The sequence below is a fragment of the Phodopus roborovskii genome, unplaced genomic scaffold (assembly GCF_943737965.1).
Source record: "Phodopus roborovskii unplaced genomic scaffold, PHOROB, whole genome shotgun sequence".
NCBI classification, from domain to species: Eukaryota; Metazoa; Chordata; class Mammalia; order Rodentia; family Cricetidae; genus Phodopus; species Phodopus roborovskii.
The window spans coordinates 6,231,030-6,252,539 of record NW_026126625.1 but is presented as its reverse complement, the minus strand read 5'-3'; the positions used below and the strand labels follow the sequence as shown (position 1 = coordinate 6,252,539).

Below are 21,510 nucleotides of genomic sequence, written 5' to 3'. Positions count from 1 at the left end.
AGAGAAGCTAGAAGCTGATCTGTGCTTGAGGTTGTCTGTGAGAAACTGGAGTGGTTTTTTTGTTTTGTTTTTCTAGTTTTTTGAGACAGGGTTTCTCTGTATTGCTTTGGAGCCTGTCCTAGAACTAGCTCTGTAGACCAGACTGGACTCAAACTCTCAGAAATCCATCTGCCTCTGCCTCCTGAGTGCTGGGATCAAAGGCAAGGGCCACCAATGCCCAGCATGGAGTGCTTTTTTTTTTACCATAAATGTTCAAAGCACTCTTTGTACTCCCCTCCTTTCCTCCCTCTCTCCCTCCTTCCCTCCCTCCTTCCTTCCTTCTCTCCCTCTGTTAAAGACAGAGTCTGATGTGATAGTCCAGACTACCTAGAGCTCACTGTGTAGCCAAAGCAGGCCTTAAACTCACAGCAATATTCCTGATTTAGCTGCCTAAGGCGTTAGCCATCATATCAACACTTTTAGTTTTCTGAGACAGGATCTCATATACCCCAGATTGACTCTGAACTCTTTATATAGCCGAGACTTGCCTTGAATTCCTGATCTCAATCCCTTACCAACTCTAGTCATTTAATATTGTATTGGTGGCTTAAGACATGAAATCAGGTAAGAGAAATTATTCAGAGGCACAAAATTTGGGAAATTAAAAAAAGTATCACTGTCCTTACGTGCACATGATAATAGAATGTGTCTAGAACACATAAATAACAATCAAAATAACTAAATTTAAAAAGAACTTAACATGAACTGATGGTACATGCCTATAATCCCAGCACTTGGATGTGGCTGCCTAAGAATTGGATTCAAGGTCCATCATAGCTACATGTTAAGTTTGAGGTCAATCTGGACTATATGAGACTCTCTAAAACAGCATACACAGAGGAAAGAGAGAGAGAATTTAGTAAGATAACAGTAGAGAGAATTTAATAAGATGACAGTATACAGCTGATATGCAAAACCAATTGTTTAACAAATAAGTTAGACCATATAAGGAAGGAATAGTCTCAGAGTAAAAACAAAAAGATTAAAATGTTTTGGAATTTTAAAACATAAATGGTGAAATCTTTAAGACACTGCAAAATGTTACAAAAGTTGACTTAATGAAATGCAAAGTTCTCTTCCCAGGATTGAATAACTTAACATTCTATATCTTTGGATCTGCATAAGTTAACACAAATTTAATGTATTCTCAGTAAAGATAGCAAAGTGTTTTTTTCTGGTGCTAGACATTGATTCTAAAGTCCTCATAGAACAAACAAAATACAAAACCATGAAGCCAGGTATGGTGGCACACACCTGTAGTTCTAGCATCTAAATCTATAACTGGCAGAAGGAAGGAAGTAATAAAGATCACAACAGAGACCAATGAAATAAAAAAGAAAGCAATTAAGAAATAAACACAATCAAGAGTTGGTTCTTTGAAGATGTGGAAGTCAGAGGACAACTTGAGGAAGTCTTTCTTTCCTTCCGTGTTTTCTCAGAATGTAACAAAGATCATCAGACTTGGTGACAAGTACCGTTAATCACTGAGCCATCTTCATTGGCCCCCGAAAAGATTTTTAAATTGACAGTCTTTTAGCTAGATGAACAAGAAAAGTGCCTTAGTTAACTTTTCTATTGCTTTGACAAGGCATCATGACCAAGGCAGCTTATGAAAGAAAACATTTAATTTGGGGGTTCATGGTCACAGAGGGTAGTAGAGTGCATGACTGTCATGGAAGGAAGCATGGCAGCAGGTAGTCAGGCAGTCATGGTGCTGGAGCAGTAGCTGAGAGCTTACATCTGATCTGCAAATTGGAGGCAGAGAGAGGAAGGGAGGGAGAGAGAGAGGGAGGGGCAATGATATGGGCTTTTGAAATCTCAAAGCCCCCCAGTGACACATCTCTAACAAAGCCATACCGCTTTTAACAAGGCCACACCTCCAATTCTTCTCAAACCAAGATTCAAATATCTGAGCCTATGGGGGCCATTCTCATTCAGACCCCACAGAAAGAAAGGAGATTCCATTAAGTAAGGAATGAAAGAAGGACTGTTACAACTGACTATAGAAATACAAGGATTTTACCCTGGTCTGGTAGTATAGGCCTATAACTTCACCTTCTCAGGAGACTGATGCAGGAAAATTAAGTTCAAGGCCAACCTGGACTACAGAGTAAGCTTAAGATAACCCTGAATAGCTTAATAGGACCTGTCTCAAGATAAAAAGTGTAAAGGATAGTTGTAGTGCAGTGGCAATGCCTAGGTTCTGTTCCCAGTATAAGGTGGGACGTAAAGGAATAGAACACTTTTCATGAAAATGCTATGAGCTGGGCGGTGGCACTGGCAGTGCACGCCTTTAATCGCAGCACTCGGGATGCAGAGGCAGGGGGATCTCTGTGAGTTCAAGGCCAGGCTGGTCTACAAGAGCTAGTTCCAGGACAGCTTCCAAAACCACAGAGGAATCCTGTCTTGAAAAAAAAGAAAGAAAATGCTATGAACAATCATATGTTGACAACCATGATTTGAGTATGTCCCTGGAAGAGTTCACATGGGGACTGGAGAGATGGCTCTGTGGTTAAGAGCACTGACTGCCTCTCCATGGCCCAGGTTAGTTCTCAGCACTCACATGGAATCACAACAACCTGCAACCCTAGTTCCAGAGGATCTGCTGCCCTTTTCTGGCTTCTTTGGGCACCAGACATGCACATGGTACACAGACATACATGCAGACAAAATATTCATGTGCAGAAAAACTTTTTAAGAACGGGCTTGGTTGTAGGCACTTTTAATTCCTCATTATGATTGTTGAGAGGTGGGGCCTGCTGGGAAGTATTAGAATCATGGCAAGAGAAATCTCATGATTCATGAATGTCTTCTCATGGGAATATGTCTGTCTCATTTTCTTTTTTCTGCATGACCCCTTTTCCATCTCGAGGGGCCCACCAGAAATTGACAGACACTGGCTCTGTGTTGTTTGACTTCCTGCTTGTTATAATTGTAAGCTGAAGTCGACTGTTCCTTTATAAATTACCCGGTTTCAGTATTCTGAACAACAGAAAAGTTGTGATACTTGATAATGTAGATCAAATGTCTGAGTTCAAGAAATGTATAACTACTGGGTCATGGGAAAAGAAAAAACTGAACAGATTCAGAATTAGTAAGTAGATTGGATACCTTAATCAGGAATGGTCTTAGACACAGAAAAATCTCAGGACCAGATGGCTGCTGGTGATTTGTACTGTAAATATAAAGAATTAACCCTCAGTACTACCAGTTAAGCTGGTCAGGTTCTTCATGAGATCCCAGAGTGCAGTGGCTCCAAGGTGCTGCCCCTTCTTGTTGTGTGGGCAGCCTGTTGCTGTATGTGTTGTCCCAAGGAACCCTGGGGACAGTCCTCTGGTGGATATTCATGTGTCTGCTCTGTTTCTGTCTCTGACCTATGCTTCAGATATGTGTGCAGGTTGCCTTTGGGCACAGTGGCCAGGAGTCATGTTGATCATGTGATTGAGACCTGGTTCAAGTTACCTGGCCACCAGATCCGCATTGCAAAGAAGTGAGACGTCACCAAGTTTAATGCAGACTAATTTAAAGACATGGTAGCTGAGAAGCTGCTTATGTTTGGTGACTTTGGGATCAGAAGTGCCCAGCTGGGGTGCCCTGAACAAGTGGTGGGCCCTATGCTCTTGAGGATCTCCACTGTGTTGAGTCTACACCCTACCAAACAGTCTCACATCCAGTTAAAAGATTCACACTAAAATCATCTTCAGACAGTATGAACAAATTCTATATACCGGAATATAGCTCAACAAACTACAAACACCAGTCTGAAAGTACATAGATGAGTTGAGAATTTAACTTAATGCTTGCACCCTTTAAAAGACCCCAAGTTTGCTTCTAACACCAAAACAAAGTATAGAATGGGCAAAGGGTTTTCTAGAGAGGATACACAGTGAGTGGCCAGTAAACACATGAAAAACATGCTCATTTTCATAAATTGTTAGAGAAATGCAAATAAAAATCAGGATAAAAGAAAGGCTCATATCCATTAGGATAACTGTCATATTAAAAAGTTTTTTTTCAGAGCCATAAAAGTTTGAATGGGTATACTTTATATATATTTTATTTGTTTGTTTTATCTAGCAATAATCTAGGACAATGACCAACGAGCCATTTCTCAAAGAACCAGATAGTGAATTTTTTAGGCTTTGCATGACTGGCGGTTTCTGCAGTTACTCTCCTGTGCAGTACAGAAACAGCCATAGGTAATATGTGAGCATGTAAAACAAAATTTACAAAACAGGCCTCAGCTCGGATTTGACCTGAGCCATAGCTTCCCCATTGTTTATCTGGAGAACAGTCCTGACTTGGTGTCCTCATAACAATTGTTATAGAATGACTTCTATACCTATGTTGTTATGCTTCTCTCCTTATATATTGGACATTGTATGTTAGGTGCTAGAGTTTTCTTTTTTGAGTATGAGTACTATAACATTTAAATTTATCATTACGGGAGGGTGGTTTTGGGGCTTAAACCTAGAGCCTCTTGCATGCCAGGCTAATGCTGTCCTGCGGACCTGTGTCACTAGGTGCTGCTCTGGTGTTACTTAGTACCTTCATCTTATGCTTTTGTCAACTGAATTTTACTTTGGATTTGAGTTTCTTTAAATTTTTAATTAAAATAGAATTACATTGTTTTCTCCCATCCCTTTCCTTCCTCTAGCTCCTCAAATTTTTCTCTGATTATTATTACATAAATTTGAACAGTTTTATTACAGTTTATGTGTGTGTGCATTTGCACATACACATGCAGAAGTCACAGAACAACTTGCAGGAAGTGTTTTTCCTTTCTCCTTTCACTTGTAGTTTCCTGGGATCACACAAAGTCCTCAGGCATGACAGCAAATGCCTTCTCTGCTGACCCATCTCACCTGGCCCTCAGCTGAATTATAGAGGCATTTTTGTCAAGTTTTAGAAAATATTCTTGTAGTATTTTTATTAGAATTTTGTTAACTTGTATAATAATATATAACTAGACCTTTCTTTTAAGAACATGAATGTTTCCATCAATCTTTTGTTTTCCCAGTAGTGTCTGGTCATTTTTTTCTTCATATCACTTATATATGTCTTTTGATAGATTAATTGCTAGTTGTTTAATACTCTTCACTACTATTGCAAAATGAATGCCTTTTAAAAACTGTATTTTCTAGTTATTATTACTACATGAGAATGCATTTGACTTTTGAGAATTTATATTTATCTTTTATTTTATTTTATTTTGTGAAGTTTTAATTACCTATTGTTATGACTGATTTTCCTTGGATTGTGCTAATGTGTAATCACATTGTCTCCATGTAAGGATAAACTCATCTCTTCTTTTATTTGTTTTTTTGCCATGACAAGAATGGCCAGTAGCAAGAGTGGAAATGAGAGAACAGTCTTGGTTTCCCTTTATTTTTAATAGACTCATTGCTAGTATAAAATAAGACATTATATCAGTTTTGGATTTTTAAGTACTTCTGGTTTGTTTTGTTTTCAATTTTTAAATTAATTCAATATTTAATTTTATGTGTGTGAATGTTTGCGTGCATATGTCTGTGTGCTAAGCCTGCTGAGGCCTGAAGAGGTTGTTGGATTCCCTGGAATTGGAGTAATAGACAGTTGTGAGCCAGCCTATGAATGTTTAGAACCAAACTGGGTCCTCTGCAAGAGTAGCAAATGCTTGTAACTTCTGAGTCAATTCTACAACCTTGATGATTTGAACACATCTGTTCAAAATGGTTTTAGAGCTGGAGAAATGGCTCAGTAGTTAAGAACAACATATAGTTTCTTGCAGAGGACTTAAATTTGATTCCCAGCACTCATAATGGGTGGCTTACAACTACTTGCAACTCCAACTCCAGGGAAACCCAAAGACTCTGGTGTCTGTGGGTACCATGCACTTACACATACACACGCACACACACACACTTAAAAGTAAAATAAAATAATGGTTTGAGTTTTATCAGACATCTTTTTTAGAAGATTATGTGTGAACCAAGAAGTTCAGGAGCTGAGTATAATGGCCACTACTGCTATCCCTGCACTCAGGAGCAACAGTCAGGCGAGTTTCACCAGCTGAGCTACATAGTGAAGCCCTGTCTCAAAAAGAAAACAAGAGTGTGGGCTGGAAAAATGGCTCAGTAGTTAAGAACCCTGACTACTCTCTTTTTTTGTTGTTATTTTGTTTTGATTTTCGAGACAGGGTTTCTCTGTGTAATAACTCTGCTTGTCCTGACCAGACTGGCCTCAAACTCACAGAGATCACCTGCCTCTGCCTCCTGAGCACTAAGATTTAAGGCATGTGCCACCATCAACCATCAAGTTCTTTTATTGTATAGAATTGTGTGGCTATCCTGAATTTTTTGTTTTTCCATGTGAAGTTGAGTATTGTTTTTTCAAGCTCTGTAAAGAATTATGTTAGGATTTTTAGGGAAATTGTGTTGAATCTGTAGATTGCTTTTGGTAGGATGTCCATTTTTACCATGTCAACCCTACCAATCCATGAGCATGGGAGAGCTTTCCATCTTCTGATATCTTCTCCAGTTTCTTTCTTCAAAGACTTGAAGTTTTTATCATACAGGTCTTTCACTTGCTTGGTTAGAATTATGCCAAGATATTTTATATAATTTGTGGCTATTGTGAAGGGTGTTGTTTCCCAGCCACTTTGACGAAGGTGTTTATCAGCTGTAGGAGCTACCTGGTAGAATTTTGGGATTGCTTATGTATAATATATCATCTGAAATAGTGATACTTTGCCTTCTTCCTTTCCAGTTTGTATCTCCTTGATCTCCTTTTGTTGTCTTATTGCTCCAGTTAGAACTTTGAGTACTGTATTGAATAGATATGGAAAAAGTGAACAACTTTGTTTTGTTCCTGATTGTAGTGGAATTGCTTTGAGTTTCTCTCAGTTTAATGTGATGGTGGCTGTTAGCTTGGTGTAAATTGCCTTTATTATGTTTAGGTCTGTCCCTTGTATCCCTAATCTCTCCATTACTTTTATTGTGAAGGGGAGTTGGATTTTGTGGAAGGCTTTTTCAGCATCTAGTGAGATGAAATGATCATGTGGTAGTTTTTTTTTATTTATTTTATTTCTTTTTTTTTATAATGAGACAAACCTATTTTTCTTAAAAACAGTAAATGAGAAGATTCTTGGAAAAATGGGCTTTAAAGCTCTGATAACCATAATTAATTCAGGAGTACATTTGGACAGCTGTTTTTCTACTTTAAGTTACAGAGTGTTGCATGTCTTGTCCTAGTTTCCTTTGCTGTTGCTATGATAAAATACCGTGACAAAGTACCTTCAGGGAGAAAGGGTTTATTTTAACTTGTAGTTCAGTGTACAAGTCCATCATGTCAGGGAGGTCAAGCTTGACCTGCTTGAACTGCTTACATGGTATACACAGTCAGAAAGCAGGGGATAGATGAACACTGGCAGCTTCTCTGCTCCCTCTCCACACACCATGCTGCATCCCCAGCCCAGGGAAGGTCACATGTAAGTAAGATGTATCTTCCCATTTTAAGTGATGTCATCATATATTTTCTCACAGGCACACTTACAGGCTTCTTTCCCAACTGACTCTAGCGTCTATCAAGTTGATAATTCAATCTAACTCTCACATTACTTTTTTCAGAAGATAAACTGTACATATGAAGAGAATGTAAAACAGAATGAGGATCCTGTCTAAAGTTTCTGTTCAGAAGTTGTGTGCATGATGTTTGGCTTGATAGCCCCTTGTTTCTAGGTCCCAGCTGAGCCTTATGAAGTTATGATTGTTCATATGTGAGGCCTTCCACTTTTGTCCCAGGGAAGATCACCTTTCCCTGATGACAAGTCACCTGGGGAGGCTTGTAGAGCTTGGCTGTGTTTTCAGGAACCACTTCCAAAAACCTCCACTTTCAGCAGAAAACTACAGTGTCTTGTTGTGAAGTGGCTTAGAATAGTCTTTGGCAGTCCATCTCTTCATATTTTGAAATAGCTTTCTTGTTACAACAAAAAGAATAAAAGGAAACTTTGACCTAGAAAGAGAAGTTGTCCTAATTTTGATGAATCTAAAAATTGCTTCATTTATTTGAAATTGAAAGAGAAGGTATCCCCTGCCCACCAAAAAACTTGTTTTCTCTGTCATGTCTCTGTGTTTATTTAATCTATCATTATGATTTGATTTGATTTTAAGACAGTCTGTGTAACCTGGCCTGGAACTCACTCTGTAGACCGGTCTTAAAGTCACAGGAATCTGCCTGTCTCTGCCTCCCAGGTGCTGTTGTGCCACCAGACTTGGCTCATTTTGTTATTGTTGTTTGTTTGTTTGAGACAGGGTTTTTCTGTGTAGCCTTGGCTGTCCTGGAACTAGCTCTGTAGACGTAGGCTGACCTCAAACTCATAGAGGTCTGCCTACCTCTGCCTCTTGAGTGCTGTGATTAAAGGCATGCGCCACCACCACCTGGCTTAACTGGCCTAATTTTATAAGATTACATCTTAGAGCCCTGTCTGGTAGCATAGTCCAGCTACTGGGGAGGCTTAAGATAGGAGGATCTTGGTTTCAAGGTCATCCTGGAAAACTTATGTGACCCTGTCTCAGAAGTTTTTAAAGTAGCAAGAATGTATCTTAGTGATAGAGTACTTGCCTAAAGTGTGTGAAACCCAAAATCCATTCCTTAATCCCATCAAAATAAATAAATAAAAAAGACTACCCCTGAATGTTATGATCCGGTTATTAAATAATATAGACTCCTTCAGTTTCTGATCTGAGATCTTATTAAGTCAAGACATAGCTCAAATTAGATTCCTTTAATCATCTATTCTTTTCATCATTTGCTTTTTGGGATAGATGTAGACCATGCTGACTTTGAGCTTACTATATATCTCAGGCTGGCCTCAAACTCTGATCATCCAGCCTCAGCCTCCCAAGTGCTGCTGGAATTACAGGTGTGAGCCATCATGTCTGGCTTGGATATGGTTTTCCAGTTTGTTTAGCTGGCTACTGTTACTTTGTTTCTTTATGAAATTGTGTCTTACTATGTAGCATAAGTTGTCATAGCTTTTCTTTTTCTATGTAAAGGACATTTTAATCGCTTTATAAATTGTACTTGTGATTGTTGTATATTAATCTGAAATGGGTTCTACTGGCCAAGCATGAAACACATTGACATTTGTAAGGTTTCTGAAATGCCATACTATATTGGACTGAAGCATACTGAGTATGTTTAATTTATGCCTTCATACTGACTGATATTTGGAAAAAAGTAGTCACTCGGAGAGGTAAGGAATGATTCATTGTTTAGAATGCCCCCCCTCAGTGAGCCTGTGTGTATGTGTGTGTGTGCACATGCAAGTGTATGCTTACTACAGTGCATGTGACAGCCAGAGACCAGGTTTGGATGTCAGTCCTTGCTTCTCCCTTGCTTGGAACAGAATCTCTTCCTTGTCTATTGCATACACCAGGCCAGCTGGCTCTCCAGCTTCCAGAGATTCTCCTATCTTTGCTCACTGTAGAAGCACCAAGATTACAGATAGGCACTATACATGGATTTTAGTGTCAAACTCAAGTCCTCTCCAGTGTGTGGCAAATATTTTATCCATTGGACTGTATCCCTGATTTTGGAACTAATAAGACAATTCCAGTTACTGAATTAAGAAAGTATGACTCAATTTAAATATCACCATTTTCAGAAGTGTAGTGTGGCCTATCTAATATTGTTAATCCTTCCACCAAATATATATATATATATTATAAAAATAGAATGGTAAGCTGGGTATGGTGCCTGTAATCTCAGCACTAGACACAGGAGTTTCCTGAGTTTGAGTACAGCCTAGGCTGTCAGGGTACTCTAAAGGAACAGAACTTATAGAATGAATCTATATGTATATGTAAAGGAGACTTAGTAGAATGATGTACATGCTGTGATTCAGCTAACCCAGCAATGGATATCTACGAGCAGAAGGTCCAAAAATCCAGTAGTTGTTCAGTCCATAAGGCTGGATGTCTCAGCTAGGCTTCAGTAAACACCAGATCCTGAAGAAGTAGACTTTAATGCCAGTGGTGGAATGGGCTTGCCAGTGAGAGCAAGCAAGTAAACAGCAGACACTTACTTCATCCATGTTTTTTATGTAGGCTTCCAGCAGAAGGTGTGGTTCTGTTTTAAGGTGTATCTTTCTACCTCAAAGATCCAGATTAAAAGTGGGTCTTCCCACTTCAAATGATTTAATTAAGAAAAAAATCCTTCACAGGTGTGCCTAGCCATTTGGGTTTTAGTTCACTTCATATGTATTCAAGTTGACAAGCCATCACAGGTCTACCCCTTGTCAACTTGACACAATTATATCTCCTTATGTCACACTTAATTTCCAAATGAAAACAATAACCAGGTCATAATTATGCCTAACATGATTTAACTATCCCACATACAATCACAAAATGTATTATATATTTAATCAGGTTATTATTAATGCCAGCATGATAGAACTATCCCTTACAAAGTCACAAACTTTTCTATCTTAGTCATTGTTCTGTTGCTACCACGACCACAGCAACTCTTGTAAAAAGAAAGCATTTAATTGGGGGCTTGCTTAGGTTGCAGAGGCTTAGTTCATTGTCATCTTGGTGGGGAGCATGCAGCACACAGATAAAGACATGATGTTGGAGAAGTAGTTGAGAGTTCTACATCTGGATCCACAGGTAGCAGGGAGAGACAGAGAGAGAGAGAGACTAGGCCTAGCTTGATAGCTTGAGCTTCTGAAGCCTCAAAGCCCAGCCCCAGTGACATACTTCCTCCAACACAGCCATGCCTCCTAATCCTTCTGATCCCTACCTGGTGACTAAGCATTCAAATATGAGGGCCATTCTTAGTTAAAACACCACACCTTCTATCAGGAAAAAGCATAAGGACCTGTAAAGTGGTTCAGTGGGTAAAGGTCTTGCTCTGCAAGCCAAGGGCCAGGTTTGATCCTTGGGATCCACACAGAGGTGGAAGGGAAAGAGGCAGCTGCAGAAAGTTGTTCTCTGACCTCCATACAGTGTGGCAGGTGTGCCTCTCCATCATGCACACCTGTACACATACACACTAATACCCACTAATAGTAAATTTTGTTTTAAATCCAGGTGGAGTGGGAAAGGGGGTTATAACTTATCTGTAATAACTTTTTTTAAAACTTCATGATTTCCAAGCTCTTTCTTTAGCTCAGTGATTTCATGGTGGTTTGAGCTGTGCTTTATCTGGGGGAAAGCTAAGCAGTGCAACAATTTGTTAGACAAGGGATGTAAATGGATAGGGCACACTGTTCTGGGCTGGAGCCAGATGGTTGTGCAGTAGCTCCCTTGCTGGTCAACCTTTGCACTCGTTGCAGGTGCTGTTCTGCCTTTACCAGATTTTTACCTTTGGACAGAGAATTCGCTTACTGGGTGTTCTCTGGGTTTTAAATTTGCTTTGATCTCACCACCACCACCACCACCAACAACACACACACGCACGCATGCACGCGCACGCATACTTTCTGTCCGCTTCCCATTTATCCTTCAAGCCTAGCCTAGGTCCCATTTTTTTCTATAAGCCCTTTCCTAGTCATTGCTTCTCTAAAATCTATTGTGCTGATTTTAGCATCTGTTGAGGAAGGAGGGAAACCAGGCCATTTTGTTATTCAAGTAAAATCTTTGGCTGGTTAAAATTTATGTGTTTTAAATGTCACCAGATGTAAATGTTAAAGCAATCTGTTGATGGGGGGGCAAATAAAACAAGCAATAAAAAGCATGTTACTCTGGGCACATTAGGAACAGTGGCTGTTTTAGTCAAGTCCTTTACCTCCTCCATAAATATCCTGAATGATACAAATTACCTAACTCTACTAATGGTTGCCCTCTTCCTTTTTAGACCATGGCTGCTGTTCCTCTGAACAACCTACAGGAGCAACTGCAGCGCCACTCGGCCAAAAAACTTAATAATAAATTCAGCCTTGCAAAACCAAAATCTTCGTAAGTATATTCATTAGCATGTTGATGATAACTCAAGTGTCATACAAATGGATCTCTTGTCTTTCAGCTCTGTCTGAGATAGGATCCCATCTGTAGCTCGCACTGGCTTAGAGCTTACTGTAGTTCAGACTAGCTCTTCTCACATGGCAGCAGTCCTGCCTCAGCCTCAGATGTGCTAGAATTAGCACCACCCCTGCTTCTTCTAGCTCTTTGTTTTATAGAGGAGATGAGAGCTCAGTGGTTTTCCCACTTTGCTAATTAATGTTCTAGCAGATGTGGATAGTGATTGCTTTGCAGCTTTACATAGTTTACATACTTGTTCAGCAAAGTTGGATAAACAAGTAATGAATTTCCTTGTGAATTTGAACAGATATTATACCTTAATATAATCTTATATGCTCTGCCAAACTTTGCTGTTTCCTGCAAGGTATACTCTAAGTTCCTAATGGTGCCTGATAGTAATTTGTGTTTGGCTGTGCCCTTAGGTTGTGAACACTGCTCCAGGCACTTGGCTTTAAAGTCACTATTGACCTTCATGTCAGTAGTTTCAGCAGACAGCCAGGACTCCTGCCTCCTTTATGTCCTCCAGACCTTAGCAGTTCCTCCCTCCCTCCCTCTCTCTCTCAACTCTTTTCTCCCTGAATATTTTTTTCAGAGTGGTAAAAGCCACATTAGAGTGTCACCCTTTTTTCCATACATTTCTGTCTCTTCCTTCTGAAGGTGCTATTAAGGACTGCCGGCCTGAGAAATAGTGTGAGGCCTGGCCTAGGAACTCTCAAACACAGTAATTAGCCTCCGAATGGGAAGGATCAGAGCAACCAGATGTATTTGTTACCTGGTAAAATTTCAAAGCCACAGAGGGAGATGGATTCTGTGCTCATTTGTAATAAAACTAATGTAGCTCATGTTTGAAAATATGTTTTGTAAGTGAGTGAGTTTGTTAAAATGGAAGAGGATCTATCAGGGGGCTGGGATTGTAGCTTATGTTAGAGTACTTGCTTAGCATAGCATAAATGAGGCCTGGGTTCAGTCCCCAACATCAGAAACAAATGAATTCATCTAATTTCAGTTTTTCTATTACTTTTCAGAGGTTTTACTTTTAAAAAGAAAACGTCAGAGGGCGATGTGTCTGTAACTAGTGTGCCAGTGGTAAAAACACCTGTATTAACTGATAAAGATGTGAATGTATCTGAGTCCTCTCCATCTACTAAGTCTCCACTCCACACACCCAAGCAGCAGCCTGGGACCGATGGCTTCTTTAAAAATTCTCTGGGAGGACAGCAAGCCAAGGGGACTGAACCATCACTGCTGGACTTGGTGCACATTCCTCAGGAAGTTGTATGTACTACCCCCAAAACCCCAGCTGTAAAGAAACCCCACATTGCTGTTTTCAAGAAATTAGAATTTACTTCTTCACCAGATTCCCTCAATGATTGGGCTGATATGGATGACTTTGATATTTCAGCATCACATGCATTTGTTTCGCTGACCAGAACCCCTGTCATAAGAGTAAGCACCGCTCAGAAACCAAAAAAGACTAACAGAAACTTTTTTAAACCACCACTCCATAAAGCAGGTGTGGTGAAGGCTGGTTTGACTCTGTCTTCCCCTGAAAGCTCGCAAGTGGATTTAACTAAGGAACAGAAGGAAAAGTCGGATTGCCTAAGCAGTGATGTGATTTACATCGATAGTGACCCTGGTTCTGAAGAACTCGTGAAAAAAGACACTCAGGAAAGTCAGTCTTTGGAAACTCAATTGGGAGTTGAAAGAGGTAGCCATTATCTCATCTTCATTTCAGTTTGTTTACAATACTTTTTTAATTGAAAGCTAAGCATTGGGAATAGCAGTAAACAGTTTAGTCCTTGAGGGTCTTGATATCTGCTATGCCAGAGTTAGCTCTATGATTTTATACATGTGGAAAGGAGTTCTGATGCTGGGTGGTGGTGGCAGCACATGCCTTTAATCACAACACTCAGGAGGCAGAGACAGGCAGATCTCTGTGAGTTCAAGGCCAGCCTGGTCTTCAGAGTGAGTGCCAGGATAAGATCCAAAGCTACACAGAGAAACCCTGTCTTGGGGGGAAAAAAAGAAGAAGGAAGGAAGGTCTGCAGAGGTTAAAATGGGTGAGTAGTGATAGCATTGGAAAGTGAGGTGAGCCTTTCTGTATGTGTAATTTCTTAATGGCTTACCACCATAAATTATACACCAGATATTGATGGTAATATCCAATTATCCTGCTTAGTACCATCATGTATCACTTAGTGACAAGGATGTGTTCTGAGAAAAATATGTCATTAGGCCATGTCATCCTGCAAATACCATAGTGCACTTACTCTAACCTAGATGGCAGAGCCTACTACACACCTAAGCTATATGGTTTGCCTCTTGCTTAGAATCTCCAAAACCATAGGTCTGTGAATACTGAGGTGTTTGTAACACCATGGAATATATTTGTGTATCCAAACATTTCTTTTTTTTTCTCCCCCCTTTTTATTTAAATTAAAAACAATCTTATTTTACATACCAATCTCAGTTCCCTCTGCCTCCTGTCCTCTTATGCCCCCCCACCTGTTCCCCATCCCATGCCCCATCCACTCCCCAGGGAGGATGAGGCCTCCCATGGGGATCATCAAAGTCTGACACATCATTTGGGGCAGGGTCTAGGCCCTCCCCCATGTATCTAGGCTGAAAAACTATCCCTTCATAGGGAATGGGCTCCCAAAGTCCATTTGTGCACTAGGGATAAGTACTGGCTCCACTGCTAGAGGCCCCGTAGACTTTCCTGACCGCTCAACTAACACGGACGTTCTGGGGGCCTGTTTTGGTTCTATGCTGGTTCCCCAGCTGTCAGACAGGTCCATGCGCTCCAACTTGCTCAGATCAACTGTTTCTGTGGGTTTCTCTAGCCTCTTGACCCCTGTGCTCATCACTCCTCCCTCTCTACAACTGGTTTCCAGGAGTTCAGTGTCCAAACATTTCTTAGTGTACAGAAGGTACAGTAAATGTAAATATTGACATTTTTTTTTCAAGAATTTTATGTACTGAGTAGGGTACATACCATGACTAGAGCTGGTAGAAGAACTACAAGCTTCTCTGAGAATAGAAAGTGAATGTAGAGGTATAGGATGTTGTTGGCCATTACAGTACATTATAAACACTGCAATTATCCTATAGTGTATTCATTAAAACTTTACTTCCTCATTACTTTTAGTTCATTGTCATTTTTAAGCTTTAATTACATTATTATTATTATTATTTTGGTTTTTTGAGACAGGGTTTCTCTGTGGCTTTGGAGCCTGTCCTGGAACTAGCTTGTAGACTAGGCTGGCCTCGAACTCACAGAGATCCGCTTGCCTCTGCCTCCCACTGCCCTGCTAAGCTTTAATTCTTGTAGTCACACTTAACTTAAACCATAAAAGACATTGATTATAGAGCCATGCAAAATGTTTTCTTTCTTTTATTTATTTTTTATTTTCTTATTTTATGTTGTACTGGCAAAGGTAGTCATATTTTTGTGAGTTCAAGACCAGTTTGGTCTACATAGAGAGTTCCAGGTCAGCCAGGACTATACAGAAAGTCCTTGGCTTAAAAATAAAATAAGTAAAGCTGGGTGGTGGTGGTGGTGCATGCCTTTAATCCCAGCACTCGGGAGACAGAAGCAGTAAGATCTCTGTGAGTTCCAGGCCAGCCTGGTCTACAAAGCTACACAGAGAAACCCTGTCTTGGGGGGGGGGGGGAGTGAATAAATAATAAAATTTATTTTATAAAGCTGGTTACTTCCACATGGCTCTTGGCTATCAAATTTTAATAACTAAGACCAGGGACTGGAGAGATGGCTCAATGGTTAAGAGCATTGACTACTCTTTCAGAAGAACTAGGTTCAATTTCCAACACCTACAGGGTGGCACTACATCATTTGTGACTCCAGTCCAAAACCTTCGTCAGACCTTTGAAGACACCCGGTATGCATGTGGCACACAGACACACATACAGGCAAAAGACCCACACACATGAAATTTAAAGAAAAAGTAATAATTACAATGAACCAGGGCCAGTGAAATAATTAGTGATCTGAATCATTGATGCTCAAGCCTGAGAAGCTGAGGTTCAAACTCAAGAGTGGAGGGAGAGGATGGATTCCAAAGTTGTTCTCTTGACTTCAAGTCTCCCTCACATACATACATATAATAAATAAAAGACCTATTCAGGAAATGTCTTTAAAAACTTTTTAAAATTTTATGTATGAGTGATGGGTTTTGATTTTATGTATGTATTTATTTATTTTTGAGGTAAGGTCTGTACATGTATGTAGCTTTAGCTTTCCTAGAACTCACAGAAATAAACTTGTCACTGCCTCCTGAGTGCTGGTGGTGTCTGAGGCTCTGCCTGCATGTATGCATATGTACCATGTGCATTGCCGATGCCCTCAGAGGTCAAAAGAGGGCATCAGATTTCCTGGAACTGGAGTTATAGATGGTTGTGAGCCACCATGTGGGTACTGGGAACTAAACCCAGATCCTCTACAAAAAACAAAAGCCCTTAATTGATTTGCCATCTCTGCAGCCCCCAGAAAACATCTTGAGTATGTTTTATAATATAGTCACACACCACAGGACATTGCTGCCAACAACCAACCACCTATAGGACAATGGTCTCCTAAGATAAAGCTAAAATACTCATATCATAGTACAGTGCCTTATTCTTCTGTTTCTAGTAATACAATTACTTACAGTATATAATACTTGACATAATGATACTCGTGTATATATTTACTAATGTATTCCGTCTACTGTAGAATAGTCTCATACAGGCCCTTTAAGAGGTATTCTAAACCGGCTGTAGTGGCACCTAGGAGACAGAGGCAAGTGAATCTTTGTGAGTTCCTGGTCAGACGATATAGTAAGGCAATATAGTAAAACCTGTCTCAAACAAAAGAAAAATTGGTATTCTGTAAGAATGCACAGGAGGGTACCAGGCAGTGGTGGCATAAGCCTTTAATTCCAGCACTTCGGAAGGCAGAGACAGGCGGACCTTTGTGAGTTCAAGGTCAGCCTGGTCTACAGAGCAAGTTCCAGGACAGTCAAAAAAGAAAGGAAGGAAGGAAGGAAAGAAGGAAGGAAGGAATGCACAGGAGAGCCCAGTGTGGTGGTACACACCTTCAATCCCAGCACTTCTGAGGCAGAGGCAAAGGCAGGTGGAGTTCTGTGAGGTAGAGGCCAGCTAGGTCTACATAGTAAAACCCAGGACAGCCAGAGCAAACAAAAGAAAACAAACAAGGGGTTAAGAGCACTGGGTGCTCTTCCAGAGAACCTAGGTTCAGTTCCCAGCACCCACATGGCAGCTCACAACTGTCTTTAAGTCTAGAACTTCTGACATCCTCACATACATGTACATGCAGGCAAAACAAACAGAATGCACAGCAGATGAGGATTATTTCCTGTTACTGCCCCTGAAGACCTTCTAAGAGAGATGTGATAGCAGAAAATGGTGATGCTCACAATCCTGACCCTATGTTAAACTTGCATTCATGTTCATGTCTTAGTTTTACAGAAGAAAACAAAACATGAGATAGGTATTGAATTCCCCAAGCAAATCTATGGCTTTAGTCCAGCTTTGTACTTTCAATTGATTCACTTTGTGAAGAAATCAGCAACATTAACCTGCAGGAGACTCTGATTCCAAATGTTCTGATTGTTTATGACTTTCCCAGAAAAACGCTCACTCATAAGAGCTTGTGCCTCGTCTATCTCATTAATTATTCAAATATCTGTGTTTACCAACTTTTTCTTTAGATAATAGTGAAAAGAAGAACCACATAGATGAAGTTAAATTACAATCAACTGAGGAAGCTCTATACTGTCAGCATGGCGATGATGATTATGATATAGATTTTGTTCCCCCTTCTCCAGAGGAAGAAATTATGTCTACAGCTTCTTCCTCTTCAAAATGCTTCAGGTAAAATAGTTAATAATAAAGATTCTTATTTGTTTCTAAGATGACTTAAGGAATGTAGTTTAGTTATATAATATCATCTTTGTGCTTCTGTGGTTTCTTTTGTATTCAAATGAAAACATCCAAACATTGTAATTTATTTATTGGTTGTTTAGAAACCATTCTTAGCTGGGCTTGGTGGCTTGAGCCTTTAGTCCCAGCACTGGGAAGGTAGTGCATACAGATCTCTGTGTTTGAGACCAGCCATAGTGAGACTTTGTCTCAAAGACAAAAAAAAAACAACAATAAAACTCTTACTGTGTAACTCAGGCTGGCCTTGAATCCAGGATCCTCCCGCCTTAGTCTTCAAAGTGTCAGGATTATGGGTGGGAACTACAATAACTGGGATGAAGGGGGATTACTATTGTATTTTACCAGTCACATTTGAAAGACCTCCTACTCCAGAGACTTAAGGCAGGAGAACTGTCTGGTCCAGATCTCAGTCCAGGTAAGTGTGGGATATCTACTACTGTATTTGTTGTTCAGTCTCTATTTTTTTATAATTCATTTATTTATATTTTATGTACATTGGTGTTTTGCCTGCATGAATGTCAGTGTAAGGATGCTGGATCCCTTGAAACTGGAGTTTCAGACAGTTGTGAACTGCCATGTGGGTGCTGGGAATTGAACCTAGATCCTCTAGAAGAGCAGCTAGTGCTCTTAACAGCTGGGCCATCTCTCCAGCCCCGTTTAAATCGCTATTTGGACAGAAACAGATGCCTGTAGTATATCATCTGGATTAGGAAGGGAAGGAAGTGGGGTTTTTTTGTTTTGTTTTGTTTTTTTAATTTTTTTCGAAACAAGGTTTCTCTATATAACTTTGTAGACCAGGCTGGCCTTGAACTCACTGAGATCTGCCTGCCTCTGCCTCCTGAGCAGTGGGATTAAAGGCATGTGCCACCACTGCCCAGCTAAACTCTCATGGTCCACCTCTGGTGGCCTCTATCTGCCAGCTGGGCCCTATGTCCCAGAGATTTCTATAACCTCTCAAAAGGGCATCACCAGGTATTCAAACAGGAATCTTTCATGTCCAAAGCATAATATTTAGATTTTTAGCATCTGTAAGTGATTACTTATAAGGTTGATTCTTTATGTTTCCGTTACAGCCTAACATGAATTACTGTACACATTGTATCTTAGTTAGGGCTTTATTGCCATGAAGAGACACCATGACCAAGGCAGTTCTCATAAAGGAAAACATTTAATTGAGGCCAGCTTATAGTTCACAGGTTTAGTCCATCATTGCCATGATGGGGAACATGGGAGCAGCAGGCAGACATAGTGCTGGGGAGGTATCTAAGAGTTCTACATTGGATCAGCAGGCAGCAGGAAGAGAGAGAAGACTGGGCCTGGCTTGAGCTTCTGAAACCTCAAAGCCCACCCCCCAGTGATCCCCTTCCTCCAACAAGGCCACACTTCCTAATAGTGCCTATGAGCCTGTGGGGGGCATTTTCATTCAAGCCACCACATACTGTAAAGTTGAAATAGAATTTTCTTGGATATATTATGAATAATATAAGCTTAGGTTTTATGCATATTTTATTTCTTATTATTATGATTCTTTATTGTATTTTACTTATTGTTTATTTTTGAGATAGACTCGCTGGCCAGTAACTCCTTATGAATCCACTTTTCTCTGCCTCTTCAAAGTATGAGGTGGATATGCACTCAGGGCCTCATGCTTACACTGCAGGAGACTTATGGTCTGAGCTATCTCCTGGCCCCGTGTTTGCATTTTAGCAAGGATCTCAACCTAAACTCTTTGTAGTCAAGAATGGCAGTAAACTCAGTCTCTGAGTGCTGAGATTACAGGTGTGATCCATACCTGGCTTAAAAATACTTTTCTGTCCACTCAAACACAGGTTTTAATTAATATGCTTTTATAGAATCATATATATGTATATATGTACACACATGGTGCACATTGGCTTTAATACAAAAAGTTCAGGTAAAGCTGCTTGAAATCTCAGAAAACAGTGTCATTAGTAACTCCTTTCTGGGGTTAGCAGTGAAGTAATATGTGAGACTCTAAGAACATGTGTAGCTTGGGTACAGAGAGCTTGGGACAGCGGGTTTTCCAAATTGAGGGAGCAGAATCTGTCACCCTAGACAACACAGAGCTTATAAAGAATGTCAGTGGTGCAGTTTGATTGGAGCCTAGTATAACTGAAAGCATATACTTGGAGATAGGAGTTGAAAGGGTCTCTTGGAACTAGAAGATGGAAGACTTGAGGGTTAGCTAAAGAGATACAAATGTGTTTCCCACCCAGACTCGAATCTCAGCACCAGGAAGGGGAGGCAGTTGTGCTCTTTGACCCTGTCTCAAAACAAAAGGAAAACTTTCCTTTATCTGTGGGAGAGTGGGAGACAAAGTTGTATTCATTTCGCTATAGCATGATTGATTTAACTTTTTTCTTTTTTTTCTTGTAGTATACTAAAGGATCTTGATGACTCTGACAAAGAGAAAGACATTCTTAGCACCTCAAAAGATCTTTTGTCAAAACCAGAGGAAATGCCTACACAGGAGTCTGATCCAGGAACCAATACAGACTGTGATGGTATTAAAAAAGCATATGTTTCAGTACTGTAAATAAAACAATTGTATTTGCATGCTGTAGCTGCATAATGTAAAGTGGTATATGTACTCTATTCTTTGTTCTGATACCATAAATCACCCTACTTCGTTTGTTAGCTAGTGTTTTCTTGAACATTTCCTGAACTCAACATCTCACAAGGCTCATTCTGTCTGGAAAATGCTGCTGTTGACTCATTTCACAGGTGGAGCCAAAATTTGCCTCCCTGTAAATTTAATCCTTGTTAGGTGAATTAAGAGCCCCTAGAAATTTCGTTGGTTTTTGTTTGTTTGTTTTTGAGACAGGTTCTTGTTATGTAGCCCAGGCAGGCTTTGAACTCATTGGCAGTTCTCCTGTCTTGGCTTCTTGAGTACTAAAATTATAGAAAGTTCTGTAAGTTTTACACACACACATCTTTTGAGTCCTCTTTACAGCCACATTGATTTTTGTAGATCATTTAGCTCCTCCCTTGTATATATCTGATCTGGGTCTCGTGTCCATTTTAAGTTAATACCTTTCCTTGCCGATTAAATTGTTCATTTCTTCTCTTCCTTTGATGCTAGGGATTTACACCATGGCCTCTGTGCTCTACCATTTATCTGTATCTCCAGCCCTGTTTAGTTCAGTTTTGTTTTTTCCCCTCTGTCTAAGTGTCTAGTATAAACACTAGACTTTAAAACCAGCAGGTCTTTGATGGAACACCTTTGTTTCAGCTTTCAGCTTCCTAGACACTCAGGCCAGAAATGTGTGTTTTCTTTTTTCTTTTTCCTTTTTTTCTTTCTTTTCTTTTTTTCTGTTTTTCATCTTTGTTTTTTTTTTTTTTTTTTTTTTTTTGAAACAGGGTTTCTCTGGGTAAAAGCCCTGGCTGTGCTGGAAATCATTCTGTAGTCCAGGCTGGCCTCAAACTCACATTCTGTATCCCTCCTGCCTCTGCCTGCCGAGTATTGGGATTAAAGGCATATGTC

At 40.0% G+C, this 21,510-nt stretch overlaps 1 protein-coding gene and 1 non-coding gene across 2 annotated transcripts in view; both read left to right on the top strand.

Annotated features, from left to right (window-relative positions):
- Positions 1-3,240: 3,240 nt before the first annotated feature.
- On the top strand, positions 3,241-3,370 carry LOC127238188 (small nucleolar RNA SNORA70). The gene has a single exon (XR_007835905.1). It is a non-coding gene; the product is annotated as a small nucleolar RNA SNORA70 (small nucleolar RNA).
- Positions 3,371-11,883: 8,513 nt separating this feature from the next.
- Positions 11,884-21,510, top strand: part of Blm (BLM RecQ like helicase) — a 60,378-nt gene continuing 50,751 nt past the window's right edge. Inside the window, exons 1-4 of the mRNA XM_051206559.1 lie at positions 11,884-11,981; positions 13,070-13,752; positions 17,774-17,936; positions 20,403-20,530. Coding sequence (XP_051062516.1) covers positions 11,884-11,981; positions 13,070-13,752; positions 17,774-17,936; positions 20,403-20,530 — 1,072 coding nt within the window. The remainder of the gene's footprint in view (positions 11,982-13,069; positions 13,753-17,773; positions 17,937-20,402; positions 20,531-21,510) is intronic.